General features: G+C 50.0%; 1 protein-coding gene across 1 annotated transcript in view; it reads right to left on the bottom strand.

Annotated features, from left to right (window-relative positions):
* LOC132571098 (oocyte zinc finger protein XlCOF6-like) overlaps positions 1-9,895 on the bottom strand; it is a 43,488-nt gene extending 33,593 nt beyond the window's left edge. The window contains exons 1-2 of the mRNA XM_060237775.1: positions 9,776-9,895; positions 89-214 (exon numbers count right to left, since the gene is read on the bottom strand). Of these exons, the coding sequence (XP_060093758.1) occupies positions 89-158 (70 nt within the window). The 5' untranslated portion in view covers positions 159-214; positions 9,776-9,895. The remainder of the gene's footprint in view (positions 1-88; positions 215-9,775) is intronic.
* Between the last annotated feature and the right edge of the window lie 13,156 nt (positions 9,896-23,051).

Raw genomic sequence — 23,051 nt, 5'->3', positions numbered from 1 at the left:
CAGCCCTTGTTCCTTCTCTTTTTGACTGACCTTTCTTTTTTGGACTGGGATTTCATGGAGAAATCCATGGGCTTCTCCCTCCTCTTACCTGCATGGCTTCCCTCCTGCCGCTGTGGTCCATCTCCATCTCCCAGGTTTCCTATGGCTTCTTCATGCATGGCAATTTCCAAAGAGAACCCCTGGAATTCCCCAGCTGTCTCCTCTACACCTGCTGCTGGAATAAAGGAAGAGCTTCAATCAGCACCCAGGCAAGGAGCCAAGCCAGCCATCAGGCACTGCTCAAGGTGTATTTCTTTTATCACATCTTCTTTCCTCCCAGTCTGAGAATCCCGACACATCTTATCCCTGCCAGGCCCTCCCACAGAGCTGTTTTTATATCCTGCCTGTCCCTCCTCCCCATGGACTCCCCACATGTACTTTAAGGGGAAAAGTGGCAAATAATCATTCCCTTACTGTTCCGTTTTGCCTTGCCATGCAGCTCTTTTGATGCTCTGCTCTTGACGATTACATGCAAGAAGTTATCAGGATATCCAGTCCTTCTACTGCACTCAGAGCAGTTCTGGACAGAGCCAGAAAGAGCTGGTTTTCAGCCTCCCCAAAATACACATTTTGGGGGGCGGGGGGGGGGGGAGCCAGGAGCTCATCCCATGATCCTCAGAGTTTAAAGGGGGATACTCACAGTTTCTAGGAAAGGTGCCATTAGTTAGGGGGGAGTAACAAACGATGAGAAAACCAACCCTGCAGTGTAGGGCTGCCTTTCTCAAGTTCAGAGCCAGTTCCTTTCGATTTCTGAGCCATTCTCTGCACTTTAGCTGGGCCTGTCTATTGTCTAATGTGCAGCCAAGTCTGAATCAGCCAGGCATTCCTGCCTTTCCTAGAAGCACAGAGTCAGCCTGCCTGTAACCCTATCCAGGGGGGAAGTGTGTTGTAAAGGCTGCAACTTGAGAAACTGGGATCTGGCCCCTTCCAGTTTCTTTCTGAGGGCCTCTCAGCCTGGCCTTGGCCTCAGGCCAGGACTCCCTCTCTGGCTTGGGTGATGCTAACATGCTAACAAATATGGGGGGGAAGTCATGGCCCACAGGCTGGGAATGCTCAATTTACACTCCAATTCCAACAAAAGGAGACATCAAAGTCTGCAGCAACAACTGGACCTTCACATTCATTTTCTGTGGTACCAAAGAGATGCTTATGGTGTTACAACAAAGTCTGTTACCATTTGTGGAATGAAAAATGCCAGATATTCAGGCTGGATTCAGAAAAGGCAAAAGCATTGGAGATAAGGTTTTTGGAGCATATAAGAGAATCTCAGAAGAAAATCAGCTTGTGTTCCATAGATTACCGATAAGCTTTTGACTGTGTAGATCAGGGGTGGGGAATGTCAGGCCTCGAGATCCCTTGGACTGGCCTTTGGGGATTGCTGGGCTGGGCCAAGCCACGTGGCGGCCTCCCTGGGACCTGGCTGGCTGGTGAGGATCATGGGGCCCAGCCACGCTGTGCAGTGGCCTCCCTGGGCCCAGCTGGCCAGCAGGGATTGCAGGGCCCAGCCACGCTGTGTGGCAGCCTCCCTGGGGCCTGGCTTGCCAGCCAGGATCATTGTGGGGCCTGGAAAAGTCACTGTCACAGTTCAGGCAATTCCCCCCCCCCCTCATTTCTTTATTTCGCTTTCATTCTTTGTTTCCCTTAATTCCCCTTTCTATCCCCCTTTCTTTCTTTCCCCCTTCTTCCCCCCATTTCTTTATTTCTCTTTCTTCCCCCTTTTATTTTGCTTTCTTTCCATTTCTTCTCCCCTTTATTTCCCTTTATTTCCCTTTCTTCCCCATTTATTTCCTTTTCTTCTCCTTTTATTTCCCTTTCTTCCCCCACATTTATTTCCCTTTAATCCCCCTTTATTCCATTTCTTTATTCACCTTTATTTTCCTTTCTTCCCCCATTTCACTTTCCTTTCTTCCCACCATTATTTTCCTTTATTACCATTTCTTCCCTCAATTTCATTTCCCTTTCTTCCCTCAATTTCTTTATTTCCATTCCTTCCTTCCCTTCTTTCTTCCTCTCTCTCTCTCTGCGGAGCCTGAGTGGTGGGCATTGTGAAGGACTGCTGCTGGGGTATATAAGTGCCTTTAAAGGTCGCTGGGAACAGCTGCAGTTTTTGCATGAAGGGATGGAGGGAGGGGGTAACAGGGGTGGGGGTGCGAGCCAGCTATCACCAGCAATTTGCACTTGATTCTCCCAAATGGTGTGGCCTAATATGCTAATATGTGGGGATGTGGTCTAATATGCTACTGAGTTCCTGCTGCTAGACCTATGCATTTGCCTAGGGCAGCAGGTCAGGGAGGTGGGCCAAATTAGGCTCACCCCACACAACTTCAAATAGAAAAATAATTATTTGCATTAATTTTGCCAGCCTGAATCATTCTCTCTTGGCGGAGCACTGTTTTTTAAGTTGATAATTTTGTATGGCCCGCGAATGATGTTATAAATATTCAAATGGCCCTTGGCAGAAAAAAGGTTCCCCACCCCTGGTGTAGATCATGAAAAACTATGGATCGATTTAAAATGCATGGGCGTGCCACAACATCTGATTGCTTTGTGTTGTACTTTGTGGATCAGCATTAATGTCATTGTGTTTATGTTATATTAAATATTAAGATTTTAAACAGATGTTTGTTTGGTCCTTCAAAAATCTGCTGTGGATGTCTTGAGCTTGGCCTCCAATTTCTGGGACCAGTCTGCCAAGTGGGTGCCTCTCAAGGTAAACTGGAACCCAGGACAAAGTGACTGGGAAGGGCTTAACCACTGCAGATTTTATTTATTTTATTTATTTATTCTATAACTTATACCCCGCCCTTCCCATAAAATGGCTCAGGGCGGCTCACAGCAAACGATAAAACAATAAAACAAAGTACAAAGTTATTACATTTAAAAAGTCAAAGCATTTAAAAACCTAAAACCTTAAATTCTTAACATTAAAACTCTACAGTATAATTCACAGAAGTTTAATAAGCTACATTTATCCAGTCAGGCGTAGGCTAACCGGAAGAGGGTTGTCTTACAGGCCCTGCAGAACTGAGTAAGATCCCGCAGGGCCCTCACCTCTTCCGGTAGCTGGTTCCACCATGTAGGGGCCATTGTAGAAAAGGCCCTGTCTCTGGTTGTCTTGAGACGGACTTCCTTAGGCCCGGGGATGGTGAGAAGGTTTTGAGTCCCAGACCTCAGTACTCTCTGGGGAACATGTGGGGAGAGACGGTCCCTCAGGTAGGCAGGTCCCAGGCCATATAGGGCTTTAAAGGTAATGACCAGCACCTTGTACCGGACTCGGTATGTTATTGGGAGCCAGTGCAAAGCCCGAAGACCCGGCAGAATGTGCCCCCACCTTGGGAGGCCCAATAACAGCCGGGCCGCGGCATTCTGCACCAGCTGCAATTTCCGGGTCCGGCACAGGGGCAGCCCCATGTAGAGGGCATTACAGTAATCCAACCTCGAGGTGACCGTAGCATGGATCACTGTTGCTAGGTCATCACGGTCCAGGAAGGGGGCCAACTGCCTTGCCCGTCTAAGATGAAAAAACGCGGACTTGGCAGTGGTTGCTATCTGAGCCTCCATCTTTAGGGACAGCTCTAGTAGCACCCCCAGGCTCTTGACCCTGTCCGCCGCCATCAGCGGCGCACCGTCAAAAGCTGGCAGGGGCATTTCCCCCCCCCCCCCCGGTTCTCGACGGCCCAAACAAAGGACCTCTGTCTTCGCAGGATTCAGTCTCAGTCCACTCAGTCTGAGCCACTCAGCCACGGCCTGTAGCGCCCGGTCTAGATTTTCTGGGGCGCAGACCGGTCGGCCGTCCATAAGTAGATAGAGCTGGGTGTCATCAGCATACTGGTGACACCCCAGCCCATACCTTCGGGCAATCTGGGCAAGAGGTCGCATATAGATGTTAAATAACATCGGGGAGAGAACTGCTCCCTGGGGCACTCCACAATTAAGTGTGTGCCTCCGGGATAGTTCCCCCCCAATCGCGACCCTTTGTCCCCGACCTTCAAGGAAGGAGGAAAGCCACTGCAAGGCCAGCCCCTGAATCCCCGCGTCGGCGAGGCGGCAAGTCAGTAACCAATGGTCGATGGTCGACCGTATCGAACGCCGCCGATAGGTCCAACAGCAGCAGCACTGCCGAGCCAACCCGATCCAGATGCCGTTGAAGGTCATCCACCAGGGCAACCAACACCGTCTCCGTCCCGTGACCTGGGCGAAAGCTGGACTGAAGTGGGTCAAGGATGGAAGCGTCCTCCAGGAAAGTCTGTAGCTGCCTCGCCACTGCCCTCTCAATAAGTTTGCCCAGGAAGGGCAAATTTGAGACCGGCCTATAGTGTGCCAATTGGGCCGGGTCTAAAGATGGTTTTTTTAGGAGGGGACGGACCATAGCCTCTTTAAGTGGCGCTGGAAAAAGCCCTTCCATCAGGGATCTGTTTATGATATCCCGTATAGGATATCTGAGATCCCCCTGGCAGGATTTAATAAGCCAGGAAGGGCATGGGTCCAATTTACAAGTTGTTGGGCGGGCAGATAAGAGGATCCTGTCAACTTCCTCCAGGCTGAGGGGGCTGAAACCGTCCAGAATATGATCCGAAGACATGCTCAGGGCCTCGGTTGCGTTAACTGTCTCAAAGTTGACGGGGAGGTCGAGGCGGAATGATGCGATCTTGTCCGCAAAATAGGTCAGCCAGCAGAGGGGAAGGGAGAAGAGCCCTCAGGTCTCTCCAGGTCAGGGCACAGGGGCTGCTGGTGGGATGATTCTCAGCTAAGCTTCACTGACTCAGTTAAGAGCAGGGATGGTCAAACTGTGGCTCAGAAGCCACATGTGGCTCTTTCACATATATTGTGTGGCTCTTGAAGCCTCCACCACCTCATCTGCCAGCTTGGAGAAGGCGTTTGTCTCTTTAAAACCAGAGAGCTGGTTTGGTGTAGTGGTTAAGTGTGCAAACTCTTATCTGGGAGAACCGGGTTTGATTCCCCACTCCTCCACTTGCACCTGCTAGCATGGCCTTGGATCAGCCATAGCTCTGGCAGAGGTTGTCCTTGAAAGGGCAGCTGCTGTGAGAGCCCTCTCCAGCCCCACCCACCTCACAGGGTGACTGTTGTGGGGGAGGAAGGTAAAGGAAATTGCGAGCCGCTCTGAGACTCTTTGGAGTGGAGGGCGGGATATAAATCCAATATCAATATCTTCTCCAAGCCAAGTCAGCCAGTGACTTTGAGAATGCATTTAAAGCTGCTTTCTTTCCACCTCCCCTCCACCTCGATTTCCTCCTTCCCCATCTATTTCCTCCCTTCCCTCCTTGTCTTGTGGCTCTCAAACATCTGATGTTTATTCTATGTGGCTCTTATGTTAAGAAGTTTGGCCACCCCTGGTTAAGAGTGTCAGCATTATACCAGACCCAACATTATTGCTGGAGAAGTAAGTTAATGCAGTTGCAAAAAGGGCTTTCTCCCAGCTCCTAGCTCAAAGAATGGCCCCTTCCCTTGATACAGCTAATCTGGCCCCCAGGATCCATGTCACAGTGACACGGAGACTGGACTAGATCAATGCACTGTAGATTGGCTTCCCCACAAAACCAGTTCAGAAACTCCAGCTGGTGCAGAGCAACCAGGGCTCTTGGGAGCTAGAGGGAGCTCTGCCTCCCTCCAATGGCTGGCCTGGACAAGTCCCTTCTCCATTGTGGTTCCCATGAATGGTCTGCCTCCGGAGGGGTAAGGGAGGAACCCCCTATCCTGGCTTTCTGCAGGCGGAGCAAAACTGAATGATTCAAGAGGGCTTTTCTAAGCAAGCAACAGGGTAGTGCTGGACAAAGAGCTTCATAAAGTTACTTGGATGCATCATTAGGGTATGTGGTCTAAATCACTGTGTTTGCCTGGCCATTATATTGTTATATGCCTGAGAAAGAAATGCCCAGGCTTATAACAATAGAGTGATTAACAGACATTCTCACATTTTGACATGTTACTGTTTTATTGGTTTCTAACACTCATGTTACCCAGATCAAAGGTTTGCTCAATTTGCTAATTTTACTATTCTGTCGTTGGACCTTAAATTTGTACCATTTTGCATTCTAAACCACTGCCCACCAGCTATATGTAGCTCTGCTCACTGTGCCTGATTCCTCATCTGATGAAGTGTCCTTTTAGCACACGATTGAAACTTTGTTGGTCTTTAAGAGGCAACTGGATTCCTACTTTCTTTCCAAGACTGTTATTCTTATTTCAAATTAGAAAATGAAGAAGATATTGGATTTATATCCCGCCCTCCACTCCGAAGAGTCTCAGAGCAGCTCACAATCTCCTTTACCTTCCTCCCCCACAACAGACACCCTGTGAAGTAGATGAAGATATTGGATTTACATCCCGCCCTCCACTCTGAAGAGTCTTAGAGCGGCTCACAATCTCCTTTCCCTTCCTCCCCCACAACAGACACCCTGTGAGGTGGGTGGGACTAAGAGGGCTCTCGCAGCAGCTGCCCTTTCAAGGACAGAGTCTCAGAGTGGCCTACAATCTCCTTTCCCTTCCTCCCCCACAACAAACACCCTGTGAGGTGGGTGGGGCTGAGAGGGCTCTCACAGCAGCTGCCCTTTCAAGGACAGAGGCTCAGAGTGGCCTACAATCTCTTTCCCTTCCTCCCCCACAACAGACACCCTGTGAGGTGGGTGGGGCTGAGAGGGCTCTCACAGCAGCTGCCCTTTCAAGGACAGAGGATCAGAGTGGCCTACAATCTCCTTTTCCTTCCTCCCCCACAACAGACACCCTGTGAGGTGGGTGGGGCTGAGAGGGCTCTCATAGCAGCTGCCCTTTCAAGGACAACCTCTGCCAGAGCTAAGGTTGACCCAAGGCCATGCTAGCAGGTGCAAGTGGAGGAGTGGGGAATCAAACCCGGTTCTCCCAGATAAGAGACTGCACACTTAACCACTACACCAAACTGGCTCTCCAATTTTGTTATCTGAGATTTTTTCAAGAATTAAATAAACTGATCTCTGTATATATTTGGCAGAATAAAAAACCAAGAATTAAACTGAAAGTTTTGCAGGACTCAAAAGAAAGGGCAGGCTCTGCACTACCAGATTGGCAACATACTATAGAGCTTGTGTATTGATTTGGGTGAGAGATGGGATGTTGTTAAATGACAAAAGACTATTACTTTTAGAAAGGCATGACCTTACCATGAAACGGCATTCATATTTATGGTATCAAAGACTAGAAGGTCACTCTTACTTTAAAAACCACTTGCTGCAAAAATCTCTCTATTCAACATGAGTTTGGGTTGAAACCAAAGGTGTATCAAAAGATTCCAAAATGGGTCTCGCCAGTTGAAGCTTTTATTCAACCATATCTATTAACTCAAAACACGATATGAAGAACTTTTGGAGAGAAAAAAAAAGAACTGAAATCTAAAGAAGAACTAGAGTCTTTGAATATTAATATGAAGTGGTGGTTGAGATTACAAATTGAGTCTAGATATACCAAAGATAAACTTGTAGTTGGTTTTTCCACTGAACAATATGACTTGGATAAGATAATGTTAGGACCTCAAGAGAAACTGATTGCGAAGCTATATTCGTTCCTATCACAAATAAAAATGCAAGATGAGGCTATAAAAGATCGTATGATTAAATGAGCGAGGAATATAGGCCACAATATTGCTATAGAGGAGTTGGGAGGCTTAATGGAAATGTAACATAAAATTAACTAAGGCGGTTACTTTCAAATAAAATGTTTATAAAATGTTGTATAGGTGGTATGTGATGCCTGAAAAAAACTGTCTCAAATGTATGTTAAGGTATCTAACAAATGTTAGAAATGTAATTCTCAGCTGGGAACTTTTTTACCATATGTGGTGGTCCTGTAACATTATTAAAAATTACTGGGAGATGGTACATGAGCTATTGCAGAAGATATTGAAAATACAAACTCAATTTAAGCCAGAACTATTTTCTATTGAATATAATATATTCCAGTGACTACCCCAAAGGTACAAAACATCTAATGGCACACATCATAAGAACATAAAAGAAGCCATAATAGCCACTGATGGACCTCTGCTCCATATTTTTATCTAACCCCTTCTTGAAGCTGGCTATGCTTGCAGATGCCACCATCTCCTGTGGCAGTAAATTCCACATGTTAATCACCATTTAGGTGAAGAAGTACTTCCTTTTATCCGTTTTAACTCGACTGCTCGGGTTAATACAGCAGCATCAATACAGCAGAAAGGATATTGATGGCTCAAAAATGGAAACATCAAGAACTCCCTGCTAAACAGGAATTAGTTGGGAAAATACTAGAGACAGCTGAAATGGACTCCTGTTCTTTGCTGAGAGGCAAGACTTTACATCAGGGGTGTCGAACTCATTTGAAATTAGGGCCGGATCTAATATAAATGAGTTCTTGTTGGGCCGGGCCATGTCAGCTTGGGTCAGGCCACATGTATACCTATTTAAGATTAGGTAGCAGAGATATCAACTTTATAAAAGACACAGACAAATACAATTAAAGATATATATTTTTTTAAAAACCCTTGAAACATTCTTAAAACATTAGCACCTGTTGGTATTAAAGGTGCTTTCTTTGTATCTCTCCCTTGGGATCCAGGGAACTGGGCAAAGGAAACTCTGGCTCTTTCCTTCTTTCCCCAGGGGACCAGGAGGGGGAAGGAAGAGAGGCTTGGCTCTATAGCTCTGTGGTGCAATTGAGAGAGACTGAGAAAACAAGCTCTTCCATCCCCTCTTCCTCTCCAAGGGAGGAGCCTCAGCCAACTGAGAAAAGAGAGGCTTTGCACTGTAGCTCCTATGCAATTGGGCAAGCCTTGCAAAGCAAACTGTGATGCAGAAGGAAGCAAGAGGAAGAAGGAAGCAGATGATAGCCAGTTTCTCAGGAGCCTGATAGGAGCCCTCCAGGGGCCTGATTTGGCCCCTGGGCTGCATGTTTGACACCCCTGCTTTACACGATGCTAAAAACCTTTGGGAACCGGTCTATGCCTTGCTCGATACCTCTGTCTAAATCCCTTCTTGATATTTGACTGATATCCAATGAAAATAGTTGCTTCTTTTTTATCTGCCTCATATAAGTTGTAAGGATAATGATGGACCCAGCAATATGTAAGCCAAGACTTGCAATACTTGTTTCTTATCTCTATGTATCTTGAATCTTTTTTGAATCATTTTTCGTATTATGGCATGTAGAATGTAATATTCTCTTATTCCCCTTTATTTTCCCCTCTTCCCTTTCCCCGCCTGCTTTCCCTTTTTTGCTCTAAACGTAATACAACTTTTTAAAAAATGTATCCTTTCCATCAATACCGTTTTTCAGACTTCTGGTCGATTCTCCTACCCAAAATCTAGTGCATCGTTTATTAAAAGTATTGATTGTGCAGCATCCCACTAAAGGAGGGACCATAATTAAGGTAAATAAATAAAATAATCTAAATACCCCATCCCCAGAAACTGCAGATGGGGGAGGGGGAGCACCGGGCAAAAGGCGAGGTCTTTGGGCAGCCCCCGGGCACGAAGGATCCCTCCCCCGGGATCCCACCTAGGCCTCCCTCCGGCCTCTCTGGGGGAGAATTTTATTCCCATTTTGCAAACCGCAGATCCCGCCTTTCAGGCCCTGCAAGGGACACCGCGGGAGCTAAAGAATGAAAGCTTAAATCAGAAAATCGCGTTTTAAAATATTAAGCCCCACCCCTTCCAAGCCACAGGAGAGCAGCATTTTTGTCGCCCAGAGCAGGACTCCAATGATGACTTACTCGAGAGTAAAGCTTCCCGGGATCCGGCTGCAGCCGCTGCGAGGCTTTTCTCTCCAGCTGCAACCCCAAAAATCCTCCCTGTTCTCTTCCCCAGTGCAGATGCAACCCCCCCCCCCCTTGTCGGCCACTCTAGCAAACCTCTCCAGTGCTTTTAACCCTTGAAGAGCTGCAGGCAAAGGAAAAAGAGAAAGGAGAGGCTTCTCCTGCCCTCCCGGTCGAGAACAGCGCCCCAACATACCCCGCTGGACGGGACTTTAGCCCACCTCCTGCCGCCAGAGGCGCCCCCTGCAGCTTAGTGCGATTCCTCTGGAGTAACTCCGCCTAGGGGCTGCGCTCCCTCCCGGGGAATACCCCCCCTCCCCGCTGCTCAGCCCTCTCAAAAAGCTGGTGTGTGTGCAGGTGTGTTGCTGGGTGTGTGACGAAGAATTGCAGATTTATACCTCGCCCTTCTCCCTGAATCAAGGACTCAGAGCGGCTTACAATCTCCTATGTCTTCTCCCCCCACAACAGAAACCCTGTGAAGTGGGTGGGGCTGAGAGGGGTCTTACAGAAGCTGCCCTTCCAAGGACAACTCCCAGGAGAGCTATGGCTGACCCAAGGCCATTCCAGCAGGTGCAAGTGGAGGAGTGGGGAATCAAAACCGGTTCTCCCAGATAAGAGTCCGCGCACTTAACGACTACATCAAACTTGAAAAATTGAACTTGTGGATTTCTGACAAAAATATGTAATCTTTAATTGAAATCTACCTCCATTCCTGAGGACTGGAAGGTAGCAAATGTCACCCCATCTTTAAAAAGGGTTCCAGAGGAGATCCGGGAAATTACAGGCCAGTCAGTCTGACTTCAATACCGGGAAAGTTGGTAGAAACAATTATCAAGGACAGAATGAGTAGGCACATTGATGAACATGAGTTATTGAGGAAGACTCAGCATGGGTTCCGTAAGGGAAGATCTTGCCTCACTAACCTGTTACATTTCTTTGAGGGGGTGAACAAACGTGGACAAAGGAGACCCAATAGATGTTGTTTACCTTGACTTCCAGAAAGCTTCTGATAAAGTTCCTCATCAAAGGCTCCATAGTAAGCTCAAGAGTCATGGAGTAAAAGGACAGGTCCTCTTGTGGATCAAAAACTGGCTAATTAATAGGAAGCAGAGAGTGGGTATAAATGGGCAGTCTCCGCAGTGGAGAACGGTAAGCAGTGGGGTGCCGCAGGGCTCAGTACTGGGCCCCATGCTCTTTAACTTGTTCATAAATGACTTGGAGTTGGGAGTAAGCAGTGAAGTGGCCAAGTTTGCAGATGACACTAAATTGTTCAGGGTGGTGAGAACCAGAGAGGATTGTGAGGCACTCCAAAGGGATCTGTTGAGGCTGGGTGAGTGAGTGTCAACGTGGCAGATGAGGTTCATTGTGGCCAAGTGCATGTCAGCCGATGTAACTTTCTTGAAATAAAATGCTTAGCTGAACTGTAGCCATTTTGAAACGCTGTTACTAATCATGAGAAAGACCTTGCATATCAAAGTAGAAAATGTACATTGTTACTATTGCTTGGTGTGAACATTTCTTCCCCTTGATACTAACAAAGGCAGAAATTCCCCTTTGAAGATAAAGTGCCTCCAGGGACAGCCACTTGGCGGTCCCGAAGACTAACAGTAACAATAAGATAAGAGAAGGAGACCCTGTGAATCTTTGCACCTCAGTTCAGCAATGTTTAGAATTGTGGTTTTTTATAGTTCCCTTTGATGTACCCCCATATAGCTTGCTCCCTACTGCTACAATGTATCAGTCTCAATTTCCCTTCGTTCTGTTGCTTATGGATTATCAAATAAAGCCTAACTTTGCAACAATTCAAGGCCTGGTTAATTTGAGATCCCATCGTCTGACAGTGCAAAATAATGCACATTGGGGCCAAGAATCCCAGCTACAAATACAAGTTGATGAGGTGTGAACTGGCAGAGACAGACCAAGAGAGAGATCTTGGGGTCGTGGTAGATAACTCACTGAAAATATCAAGACAGTGTGCGATTGCAATAAAAAAGGCCAACGCCATGCTGGGAATTATTAGGAAGGGAACTAAAAACAAATCAGCCAGTATCATAATGCCCCTGTATAAATCGATGGTGCGGTCTCATTTGAAATACTGTGTACAATTCTGATCACAGCACCTCAAAAAGGATATTATAGCATTGGAAAAAGTCCATAAAAGGGCAACTAGATTAAAGGGTTGGAACACTTTCCCTATGAAGAAAGGTTAAAATGCTTGGGGCTCTTTAACTTGGAGAAACGTCGACTGCGGGGGGACATGATAGAGGTTTACAAGATTATGCATGGGATGGAGAAAGTAGAGAAAGAAGTACTTTTCTCTTTTTCTCACAATACAAGAACTCATGGGCGTTCGATGAAATCGCTGAGCAGTCGGGTTAAAACAGATAAAAGGAAGTACTTCTTCACCCAAAGGGTGATTAACATGTGGAATTCACTGCCACAGGTAGAGTGGCCATAATGTCTGAAGGCCAGCCAGGGTGTCAGAACTTGTATCTTTGCTGCTGGTCCTCTATAATGTGACCAATGCTGTATGGTAGTTTTATTGTGGCTTGGAGCTGTATTGTTACTGAACCAAACTGACTCCATGTTGTAACCTCTGCTTAACCCAGAGTGCCTGAATAGTAATTAACCTTGCCCCACTGGTATCCAAAATATTTGGGGCTGTAGAATGAATTATGTCTTGTCTCTGCACATTCTCACACTGGGACCCTTTGAAGCCGAACAGCATGGCCTTCGGAGTAGGGAGGCATCCTCTCTACTGATAGTGATGGTGAGAAGACAGCTGCGCCCTACAATGTGAATTGTGGCTTTGTGAGATGTTTGCTTTACGTGTATAAAATCAAGCTGATGCTGGCTCTCGCCATTACTGTTATCTTGCCTTTTCCAGCACCTAGTTCTCTTCAATAAAATCCTAGCTTTGTAACTAAGTATGGGATCCGTTTGAAGTTCTTGAGTTCTGACATTATAACAGTAATCCCATTGTTCGTGGCTTATCTGTACTGGAGGCTTGGCTCGATGGCGGCAAAAGTACCAGACGACGGAGAGCCCACCACCCCATCGGAGGACCCGCCGCTCGACCCAAACGTGACGGGGGTCCGACGCAAAATTAAGGTTCCAGCGCCCTTCTCGGTCGACGCCGCCTTCCCGGCCCCGCGAACCTGGAGCCCGCGGAAGTCCACGGCAGCAATCGACGCCGCGGAGCAGCGGTATCGAAGCATGTTGGGCGAAGGAGGGGCAGGAGACGACGACGAGGGCCAGGCGGAGGGCACGGAGCCCCGAGGGGGGGAAGACCCGATCCGGACCCTCCGCAACGAATTATTCGATTGGGTGCGGGAAATCCACGGCGATGTGCACCGTTCCCGCGTGACGATGGCCGAGGAGATGCAGCAGAACCTGGGCGCTATCCACGACCAGCTCCGCACTTTGCAAACCGCGGTCCTGGGGATACCGTATGGAGTGTTGCCACTGGGGCAACCGCCTGTCGCCCCGCCGGCCCCCGCCCCGCAGGCTCCAGCTGCCCCGGCGCCGCCGGCCCCAGCGGCCCCGGCACCTCCGGCTCCGCCGGCTCCGGCCGCCCCGGCACCGCCGGCGCCGCCCGCACCAGGGGCCCCGGCCGCCCCGGCGCCGCCTGCACTACCCGGTCCGATCCCGCCGGCCCTACCGGGCCCAGCACCGCCGCCTGGGGCGCCGCGAGCGCCAGGAGGGGCCGAGGGACGGGGAAGAGAGCTGAAGATTACGTTCGATGGGAATCCGGAGGACGTGGAATACTTTACTATTCAGTGCGACACGTTTTTCACCCACTGGGGCGCCGACTACCCTACCGAGGCCAGCCGAGTGTACCACATCGCGTCTCGACTGAGAGGGGCGGCCCGCAAATGGTATGTGGGGCTTTTCATGGGAAGAAAGCCCGAATTAGCTACCGTGGCAGGGTTCCTGCACGCGATGCTCCGCCAGTATGGAGATCCCTTGCGGGAGGAGAAGGCGGTCGCTGCCCTCCAACGCATCGAACAGGGCAACCGCTCCACCCGCGAGTACGCCACCGAATTCCTGGGGTACTGTGCGGCAGCGAGGGGATGGAACGAGGTCATGAAATACACCGCGTTCATCAACGGGTTGAATCCGAGCATCCTCGACCGCTGTTACAGTCAGGGAAGGCCCGACACGCTGGTCGGCTGGATCCAACTGGCCGGGGAAGTGGAGACCAACCTCCAACACGTGGGGATGAGGAGACAGCAACTAGCGAGGAAGGGAGCCAAACACACCCCAACTAAATCTGAAGGGAAGAAGGCTCCGACGACCTCCACCCCGTCTCCCGCCCGCAAGTGCTTCCAATGCGGGGACCCAAATCATCTTGCTGCTAACTGCCCTGGGAAAGCGGGATCCACACCACCCACGGCGCGGCCAACCACCCCGGGCCCGAAGAAGAAGAAGAGCAGCCGATCGAAGGAGCCCAGTCGGGGCTCCGTCGCCACTTCCTTGGCGACTGACGAGGATTTTACCACCAGCCTGGCGGCAGTCGAAGAATCGACCGAGGAGTCGGACGATACCGAGTCGGCGGGAAACGACAGCGACCTGCTTTAATGGGTGCCGCAAAGCAGGTCCAACAACAGCCGGCACTCCTCACGGTGAGAGCAACTGGGGGTTTACTTTTTATGGCCGTCACCCTCCTTAACCCGAACCTAAAGAGATTCATGCACGCCCGAGCGCTAATCGACTCAGGGTGTAACAGGGACTTGATCACCCCCCGCCTAGTTGAGGCGCTGGGATTAGCCACTTCGCCCCTGCCACAACCGATGCAGTTCCAGCAAATGGACGGGGGGCCCATGAGAGGGGAACCATGTACTTTAGAAACTCAGGCGGTCCCGGTAGGGACTGAGGAGCATTGGGGAATTGAGACTTTCGTAATCGCCCCCTCCTGCTCTTTCGACGTGGTAGTAGGCTCAGCTTGGCTCGCCCGCCACCAACCCGACATAAGGTGGGAGGAACAGCTCGTCCGGTTCCCGGATTGGAGGTGCGAGCATCACCACTGGCGCCCCGAGTGGGGGCCGCACGCTCCCCCCCAAAACATGCGGGCGTGCCTCACACTCGAGGAAGTCGCCTCCATCCCCAAGGAGTACCGAGACTTAAAGCTGGCATTTAGCGAGAAGGAAGCGGATGAGCTACCGCCCCACCGCCCTACAGACTGTGCCATTGAGCTAATCCCAGGGCAGCAGCTTCCCAAAGCGAAACTGTACTCCATGGGTTGGGCGGAGAAAGCTGAACTCCGAAAGTTTTTGGACAAAAATCTAAAGCGTGGCTTTATTCGACCCGCCACAGCTCCCCATGCCGCCCCTGTCCTGTTCCGAAAGAAGAAGGACGGGTCTCTTAGGCTTTGCACAGATTTTCGTGCGATAAACGGGATTTCCATGTCCAACGCCTACCCGATCCCGTTGATAAAGGACTTATTAAACACCGTAGCAAAGGGGAAAGTATTTACCAAACTCGACCTCCGAGACGCATACTTCCGCGTCCGCATCAAAGAGGGGGACGAGTGGAAGACAGCCTTCAACACCCCACTGGGACAATTTGAGTACCTTGTCATGCCGTTTGGGCTACAGGGAGCCCCGGGTGTTTTTATGAACTTTATTAATGAAGTGCTGCGGGACTTCCTGTTCAAGGGGGTGGTGGTGTACCTTGATGACATCATTATCTATTCACAAGATCTAAAGTCTCATGTGCCTTTGGTCAGAAAAGTGTTAAGCACCCTTTGTAAACACAAACTGTATGCCAAATTGTCAAAATGTGAATTCCACAAGACCGAACTGGATTACTTGGGCTTCCGAGTGTCGGGGGAGGGATTGTCCATGGACCCCGCAAAGGTCCAAGCGGTGTTAGACTGGGAACCCCCTCGAACCCGCAAGCAGTTACAAAGTTTTATCGGGTTCGCTAATTTTTACCGCGACTTCATAAAGGGGTTCGCCACGGTCATGCTCCCCCTTACAGAACTCCTCAAAACTAAAGGGAAGGGTGACGAGGCTAAAAAACCCGGCGCACGCCTAACGTGGACGCCTGACTGTCAAAAAGCTTTCACTGAGCTAAAACGCCTCTTCACCTCCGAACCCGTGCTGGCTCATCCTGACGAACTTAAGCCCTTTGTGGTCCAATGCGACGCCTCCGACGCCGCTGTAGGAGCCATATTAATGCAGAGGGGAGAAAATGGGGTGCTCCGACCCTGTGCCTATATTTCCAGGAAATTTTCCAATGAACAAAGAAACTGGTCGGTCTGGGACAAAGAGGCATTTGCAGTCATGTTTGCCTTAAAAACCTGGCGCTCCTGGCTTGAAGGAGCGAGAGTCCCCTTCGAAATCTGGACCGATCACAAAAACCTGGAAGCCCTCACTGGGCGTCGCAAAATGACTGCAAAACAGATCCGGTGGGCAGGCTTCTTTGCTAAGTTTGATTTCGTGTTGAAACACATCCCGGGCTCAAAGAACTTTTTAGCGGACGCCCTTTCCCGCCTGCCCCAACACGACAGTCTCAGGGAGGAGGTGGTGGACTCACTAATTTCCCCCTCAGCCATCGCGGGGGGGGTCACCACCCGCTCCGGTAAACAGACCAACCCACCGGACTTAGAGTTACTTTCTCGGTTCCTCTCAGAGTACAAACAAGAAACTGACCGTCCCCCCAACTTGGTCAAGACCGAGAACGGGCTCTGGTTACATAATGAAAAAATCTATGTGCCCGATCCCCTCAGGAAGGAGGTTTTGGACCGCTGCCACTCAAGTCGCTTGGCCGGCCACTTTGGCTATGTCAAAACACTCAACTTGCTCACCCGCCAATTTTGGTGGCCGAAAATGAAAAAAGATGTTTCAGAATTTGTACTCTCATGTCCCACTTGCCTCATGGCAAAACGAAGGGGGGGCAAACCTCCGGGCCACCTGGTTCCCCTCCCTACGGCCACCCGACCTTGGTCGGTAGTCTCCATGGACTTCATTGTAGAGCTCCCGCCCTCACAGGGCAAGACAGTCATCTTGGTCGTAGTCGACACCTTTTCAAAGCAGGCTCACTTCATTCCTTGCAAACAATTACCTACAGCCAAAAAACTTGCCCAGCTCTTTTTTACTCACATTGTACGCCTACACTCATTCCCAGACAAGGTCATTAGTGACCGCGGAACGCAGTTCGTTGCCAACTTCTGGCGGGAGTTCTGCAAACTAGCTGGCATTGAGCAAGGACTGAGTTCTGCCTACCACCCCCAGTCGGACGGACAGACGGAGAGGGTTAATGGCCTTCTAGAACAATACCTCCGCTGTTTCATTAATTTCCAACAGTCCAACTGGGTAGATCTCCTCCCCTTTGCAGAATACGGCTACAACAATAGCCTTCATAGCTCAACCAAAACCTCCCCTTTTCAAATCATCAATGGCTACGAGGGCAAGCCGTTCCCTACGCTCGCCCTCCCAGCCAGCCCATCCCAGCCAACATCATGCCAACAATGGTGGGAGGGACTTCGTGAAGGCTGGAAGGGAATTCAGGAAAACCTGGAGGAAGCGAAAAAAGCCTACAAAAAACAGTTTGACAAAAAACACTCTCCGGAGTGGGATCTGAAGGTGGGGGATACAGTTTTCCTGTCGACAAAGAACCTTCCCCTTCCTCAGTCCTGCCGCAAACTTGCACTGAAGTTCCTAGGACCTTTCAAAATCAAAAGGGTGATAAATAAAGTAACGGTAGAACTCGAACTACCCAAATCACTAAGTAAGATCCATCCTGTTTTTCATTGCAGCTTGCTTCGGAAAGACCCTGGTGCTACGTCCTTCCATCCCAGGGCCCCACCGCCCCCTCCGACGACAGTGAGGGGTCAGAGTCACCATGAAGTCCAGGAGATCCTGGACTCCAGAGTCAAACGGGGGAAACTGTATTATTTGATCAGGTGGAAACACTTCCCCCCGAGCTGTGACGAGTGGGTCGAGTCTCAGAATGTAGTGGCACCGCAACTGCTGAAAAAGTTTCACCTACTGTACCCGCACAAGCCCAAGGCCGGCCCCGCGGGAGGGGGCGCTTAGGGGGGGCAGTATGTCAGAACTTGTATCTTTGCTGCTGGTCCTCTATAATGTGACCAATGCTGTATGGTAGTTTTATTGTGGCTTGGAGCTGTATTGTTACTGAACCAAACTGACTCCATGTTGTAACCTCTGCTTAACCCAGAGTGCCTGAATAGTAATTAACCTTGCCCCACTGGTATCCAAAATATTTGGGGCTGTAGAATGAATTATGTCTTGTCTCTGCACATTCTCACACTGGGACCCTTTGAAGCCGAACAGCATGGCCTTCGGAGTAGGGAGGCATCCTCTCTACTGATAGTGATGGTGAGAAGACAGCTGCGCCCTACAATGTGAATTGTGGCTTTGTGAGATGTTTGCTTTACGTGTATAAAATCAAGCTGATGCTGGCTCTCGCCATTACTGTTATCTTGCCTTTTCCAGCACCTAGTTCTCTTCAATAAAATCCTAGCTTTGTAACTAAGTATGGGATCCGTTTGAAGTTCTTGAGTTCTGACACAGGGACACCTTTGGATGGGGGAAGGTAGGGATGCGCGCGCGCAAAGCGTGCGCGCCGCCGGAAACAGGAAGTGACGTCACTTCCGGCGACGTCACTTCCGGCGATTTCATGCCACCGCCGGAAACAGGAAGTGACATCACTTCCTGTGACATCATCCCCCCGCCACCTGCCAGAAACAGGAAGTGACATCACTTCCTGTGACATCATTCCCCCCCCCCCGCGCCACCTGCCGGAAGCAGGAAGTGACATCACTTCCTGTGACATCACTTCCTGTGACATCATTCCCCCAAAATGACATCATTTCCCCCAAATGCCACTGCCGGAAACAGGAAGTGACTTCACAGCACTTCCTGTGATGTCCCCAAATATCACCGCCGGAAACACCAAGATTATTTATAGAGAGGGAAAGGGGGAAATAAAGTTAAATAAAACTCTTTTTTTACTTTTTTCAAAGTGAGAAGACTAGAGAGAACGGGTTCCACGCTGAGAAGCCAGTCAGATTCCAGTGAAACTGTGCTGCATAATGCAGCCTATTTATTTTGTCCTGTTTGCTCTGTTGGCTCTATCTGCGCCACCTTCATCACTTTCGGGGTGTGGATCCCCCAGTGGGGTGGTCTCCCGACTCCCTCCGCCGGCTGTTTCTGATAGCCCTGCGCCCCCTCTTTCATTTGATATGTGTCCCGTGCGGGTGCCACCCTCCCGCCGGGAGATGCCGCAAAATGAGCCCCCTTGAGGCTTATGGCGGCAGGGCTCGGGGGAAGCGAGCTAGACTGCTGTTCTTTTGAGGGGTTATAGAGTGTTTCGAGCCCGTCCCTGTGGCATCGGTCCCATCATTGTGGGACCCAGGGGGCCGGCGCAGCGGCCTGCTGAAGCAGCCTGTCGGTCACTTCCGGGTTCCTGTCCTGCATCTCGACCTGTTATTAGTGACAGGCTGCTTCGGCGGGCCGCTGCAATCTTGCCCCCCTCCCCCCCAACACACCTTTCCAAGTGCTGAAACAGTCCTCGACAGCTATTTCCAGACTTGAAAAGGCACAGGTGAGGAGTTCCTCTGTGCTGTGGCTCAACTAGGATCTTGCCCTCATGGCATTTTAAACTACCAAACTCTTCTCTAAAATGGTGACAGTGGTCATGGGTCTAGTTTGGCCCTAAGGCCTACTGAATGGGATTTAAATGTTCTGTGATTTGTTCCATTGGTTTCAGTGGGGCCTAAGGAGGAACTGTGCATTGTGTGTAGCCCTGTGATTCATTTCATAGACACTTATTTGTCTTTTACAGAACACAAATTTTACAGAACTGCAGTTTGTAGGAAGAAACTGGCAGAGGGGAAGGATCTTCTTAACTCTTTCCCCTTGCTCAGCTTTCTTGTTGACAACCACTATCAAGTTTCAGATTTTCATGGGTACCTATAAGTTTTCCTTGGGGAAGCCAAAAGTGCTTGGGAGGGGTATGATCTGTGGTAAAATAAGGCAAGCCCTTCTGTCCTCCTTGATAGTCTTTACCTTTAAGGTACAGCTTGAGTGACTGCATTTCGTAAAAATCTCAAAGCAATCTCTTAGAAGACTCATGAAACTAACAACACAAATTGAATGTCATATCAGCTTAATTCAGCAGGACTTGCCTGGATCAGAATTGCTGGATTGGTAGACAGGCATTCCGAATCAGAGTGTAAGGTTGCAGTCTTGCATGCAAAATGCATTGAAATGGATGAGTGGGCAGGAAAAATGGGAAAGAAATGGATATTAACTTACTTTTATGAGACAGTGGGCCATATCCTGGGAAAGAAGACACAGCAAAAATAAACATTAGCTATGGCTGGTGCTCAAATGGTGTAATCTTACTATTATCATGTCCATGGGGGGGGGGAACCATATCAGTTTCACTATAGTGTACTTCCACTGCCTGAAACAATTCTGAGAAAATCATGGCCATGTAATACTGGGCACAATATGCCAGGAAAATATCTACTGAAAGTCTTGCTCTATCCCACTCATTTGGGCAGCCAGGCAGATGGCAGAGGCTGCAGCCATTTGTTTTCCCCAGGGACTGAGCTATAATAGTTGCATGTCCTGAGCAGGGAGGGACCTAGAGAGGAATTAATCCTCCTAAGGGGGTCGAATCCAGCTACCACCCAGAAGACCCTACTGATGGGAAAGGCAGAAGGCAAAAGAAGGGGGCGGCAGAAGAGGAGATGGCTGGACAGCATTACTGATGTCACAAACACGAATTTGAGCAGACTTCGGAGGATGGTGGAAGACAGGAGGGCCTGGCGTGACTTTGTCCATGGGGTCACAAAGAGTGGGAATAGACTGTGCGACTGAACAACAACAACAAAAAACAGCTTCATACCAGCTGCCCATCAAGAACACTCGATAGCCCCATTTTTCTCACAATCTCCTATATTTTCTCCCCCCACAATAGACACCCTGTGAGGGGGGGTGGGGCTGAGAGAGCTCTGACAGAAGCTGCCCTTTCAAGGACAACTCCTGTGAGAGCTCTGGCTGACCCAAGGCTATTTCAGCAGCTGCAAGTGGAGGAGTGGGGAATCAAACCCAGTTCTCCCAGAGAAGAGTCCACACACTTCACCACTACACCAGACTTCACCACTACACCAGAGAAGAGTCCATGCACTTAACCACTACACCAAACTGGCTCTCCTAAGAAGATGATATTGGATTTGTATCCTGCCCTCCACTCTGAATCTTAGAGACCCAAAGTGGTTTACAATCTCCTTTACCTTCCTCCCCCACAACAGACACCCTATGAGGTGGGTCGGGCAACTCTGCGAGAGCACTGGCTGACCCAAGGCCATTCCAGCAGGTGCAAGTGGAGGAGTAGGGAATCAAACCCGGTTCTCCCAGAGAAGAGTCCACACACTTCACCACTACACCAGACTGGGGTAGCAGTTTGAAGGAGAAGCAGCGGTTAGGGTGGAAGTGATTTTCTATTGGGCTTTGTTCTTCCACACACACCTGCAAGGCCAGGGGGTCTTGAGTATTTATTTATTTATTTATTTAATGAACTTATATCCCGCCCTTCTCACCGAAGTGTCTCAGGGCGGCTCACAACATAATGATTCATACAATTCCATTTAAAACATTTACAGATACAATAAAAGCATAGTTAATAAAACAAGATAAAATAAAGCCAGCGGTCTATAAGAGCATTTTGTTCCATCCAAAGATGTTCCATCCAAAGTATCAGTTAGGTGTTATAGGCCTGCCGGAAGAGGGCTGTCTTGCAGGCCCTGCGAAACTGCCCTAGGGCCCGCAGGGCCCGCACCTCCTCCGGCAGCTGGTTCCACCAGTAAGGTGCCGCTGTTGAGAAGGCCCGATCCCTGGTGGATTTTAGGCGGGCCTCCTTTGGCCCAGGGACTACCAGCAGATTTTGTGAGCCGGAACGTAGTACTCTCTGGGGAACGTGTGGGGAGAGACGGTCCCTCAGGTAGGCAGGTCCTAGGCCATACAGGGCTTTAAAGGTAATGACCAACACCTTGTACTGGACTCGGAATGTTACTGGCAGCCAGTGCAGATCCCGGAGCCCCGGCCGAATGTGCTCCCATCTTGGGAGCCCTAATAACAGCCGGGCAGCAGCGTTCTGCACCAACTGCAGTTTCCGGGTCCGGCACAAGGGTAGCCCCATGTAGAGGGCATTACAGTAGTCCAACCTCGAGGTGACCGTAGCATGAATCACTGTTGCTAGGTCGTCGTGCTCCAGGAAGGGGGCCAACTGTCTCGCCCGCCTAAGGTGAAAAAAAGCGGACTTGGCAGTGGCTGCTATCTGAGCTTCCATCGTCAGAGAAGGCTCCAATAGCACCCCCAGGCTCTTGACCCTGCCCGACGCTGTCAGCGGCGCGCCTTCAAAAACTGGCAGGGGGATTTCCCTTCCCGGGCCGCAGCGACCCAAGCAAAGGACCTCTGTCTTCGCTGGGTTCAGCTTCAGCCCGCTCAGCCTAAGCCACCTAGCCACTGCCTGTAACGCCCGGTCCAGATTTTCTGGGACGCAGGCGGGCCGGCCGTCCATAAGCAGATAGAGCTGGGTGTCATCCGCATATTGGTGACAACCCAGCCCATACCTTCGGGCAATCTGGGCAAGGGGGCGCATATAGATGTTGAATAACATCGGGGAAAGTACCGCCCCTTGAGGCACGCCGCAGTCAAGCGTGTGTCTCTGGGACAGTTCCTCCCCAATCGCCACCCTTTGTCCCCGACCATCAAGGAAAGAGGAAAGCCATTGCAAGGCCAGCCCCTGAATCCCAGCGTCGGCAAGGCGGCGCGCCAGAAGCCGATGGTCGACCGTATCGAACGCTGCCGATAGGTCCAACAACATCAGCACCGCCGAGCCGCCTTGATCCAGATGCCGCTGAAGGTCATCCACCAGGGCGACCAGCACCGTCTCCGTCCCATGGCCCGGGCGGAAGCCAGATTGGTAGGGGTCAAGGACAGAAGCATCCTCCAGGAAACTCTGTAGCTGCAACGCCACTGCCCTCTCAATAAGTTTGCCCAAAAAGAGCAAATTCGAGACCGGCCGATAGTGTGCCAATTCGGCCGGATCTAATGTTGTTTTCTTCAAGAGGGGACGGACCACCGCCTCCTTAAGCGCTGATGGAAAACGCCCCTCCAGTAGGGATCTATTTATGATATCCCGTATAGGATATCTTAGCTCCCTCTGGCAGGTCTTAATAAGCCAAGAGGGGCAT

This window comes from Heteronotia binoei, chromosome 5 (genome assembly GCF_032191835.1).
Source record: "Heteronotia binoei isolate CCM8104 ecotype False Entrance Well chromosome 5, APGP_CSIRO_Hbin_v1, whole genome shotgun sequence".
NCBI classification, from domain to species: Eukaryota; Metazoa; Chordata; class Lepidosauria; order Squamata; family Gekkonidae; genus Heteronotia; species Heteronotia binoei.
The sequence above is the reverse complement of the archived record's forward strand: the minus strand, read 5'-3'. Positions and strand labels throughout refer to the sequence as shown.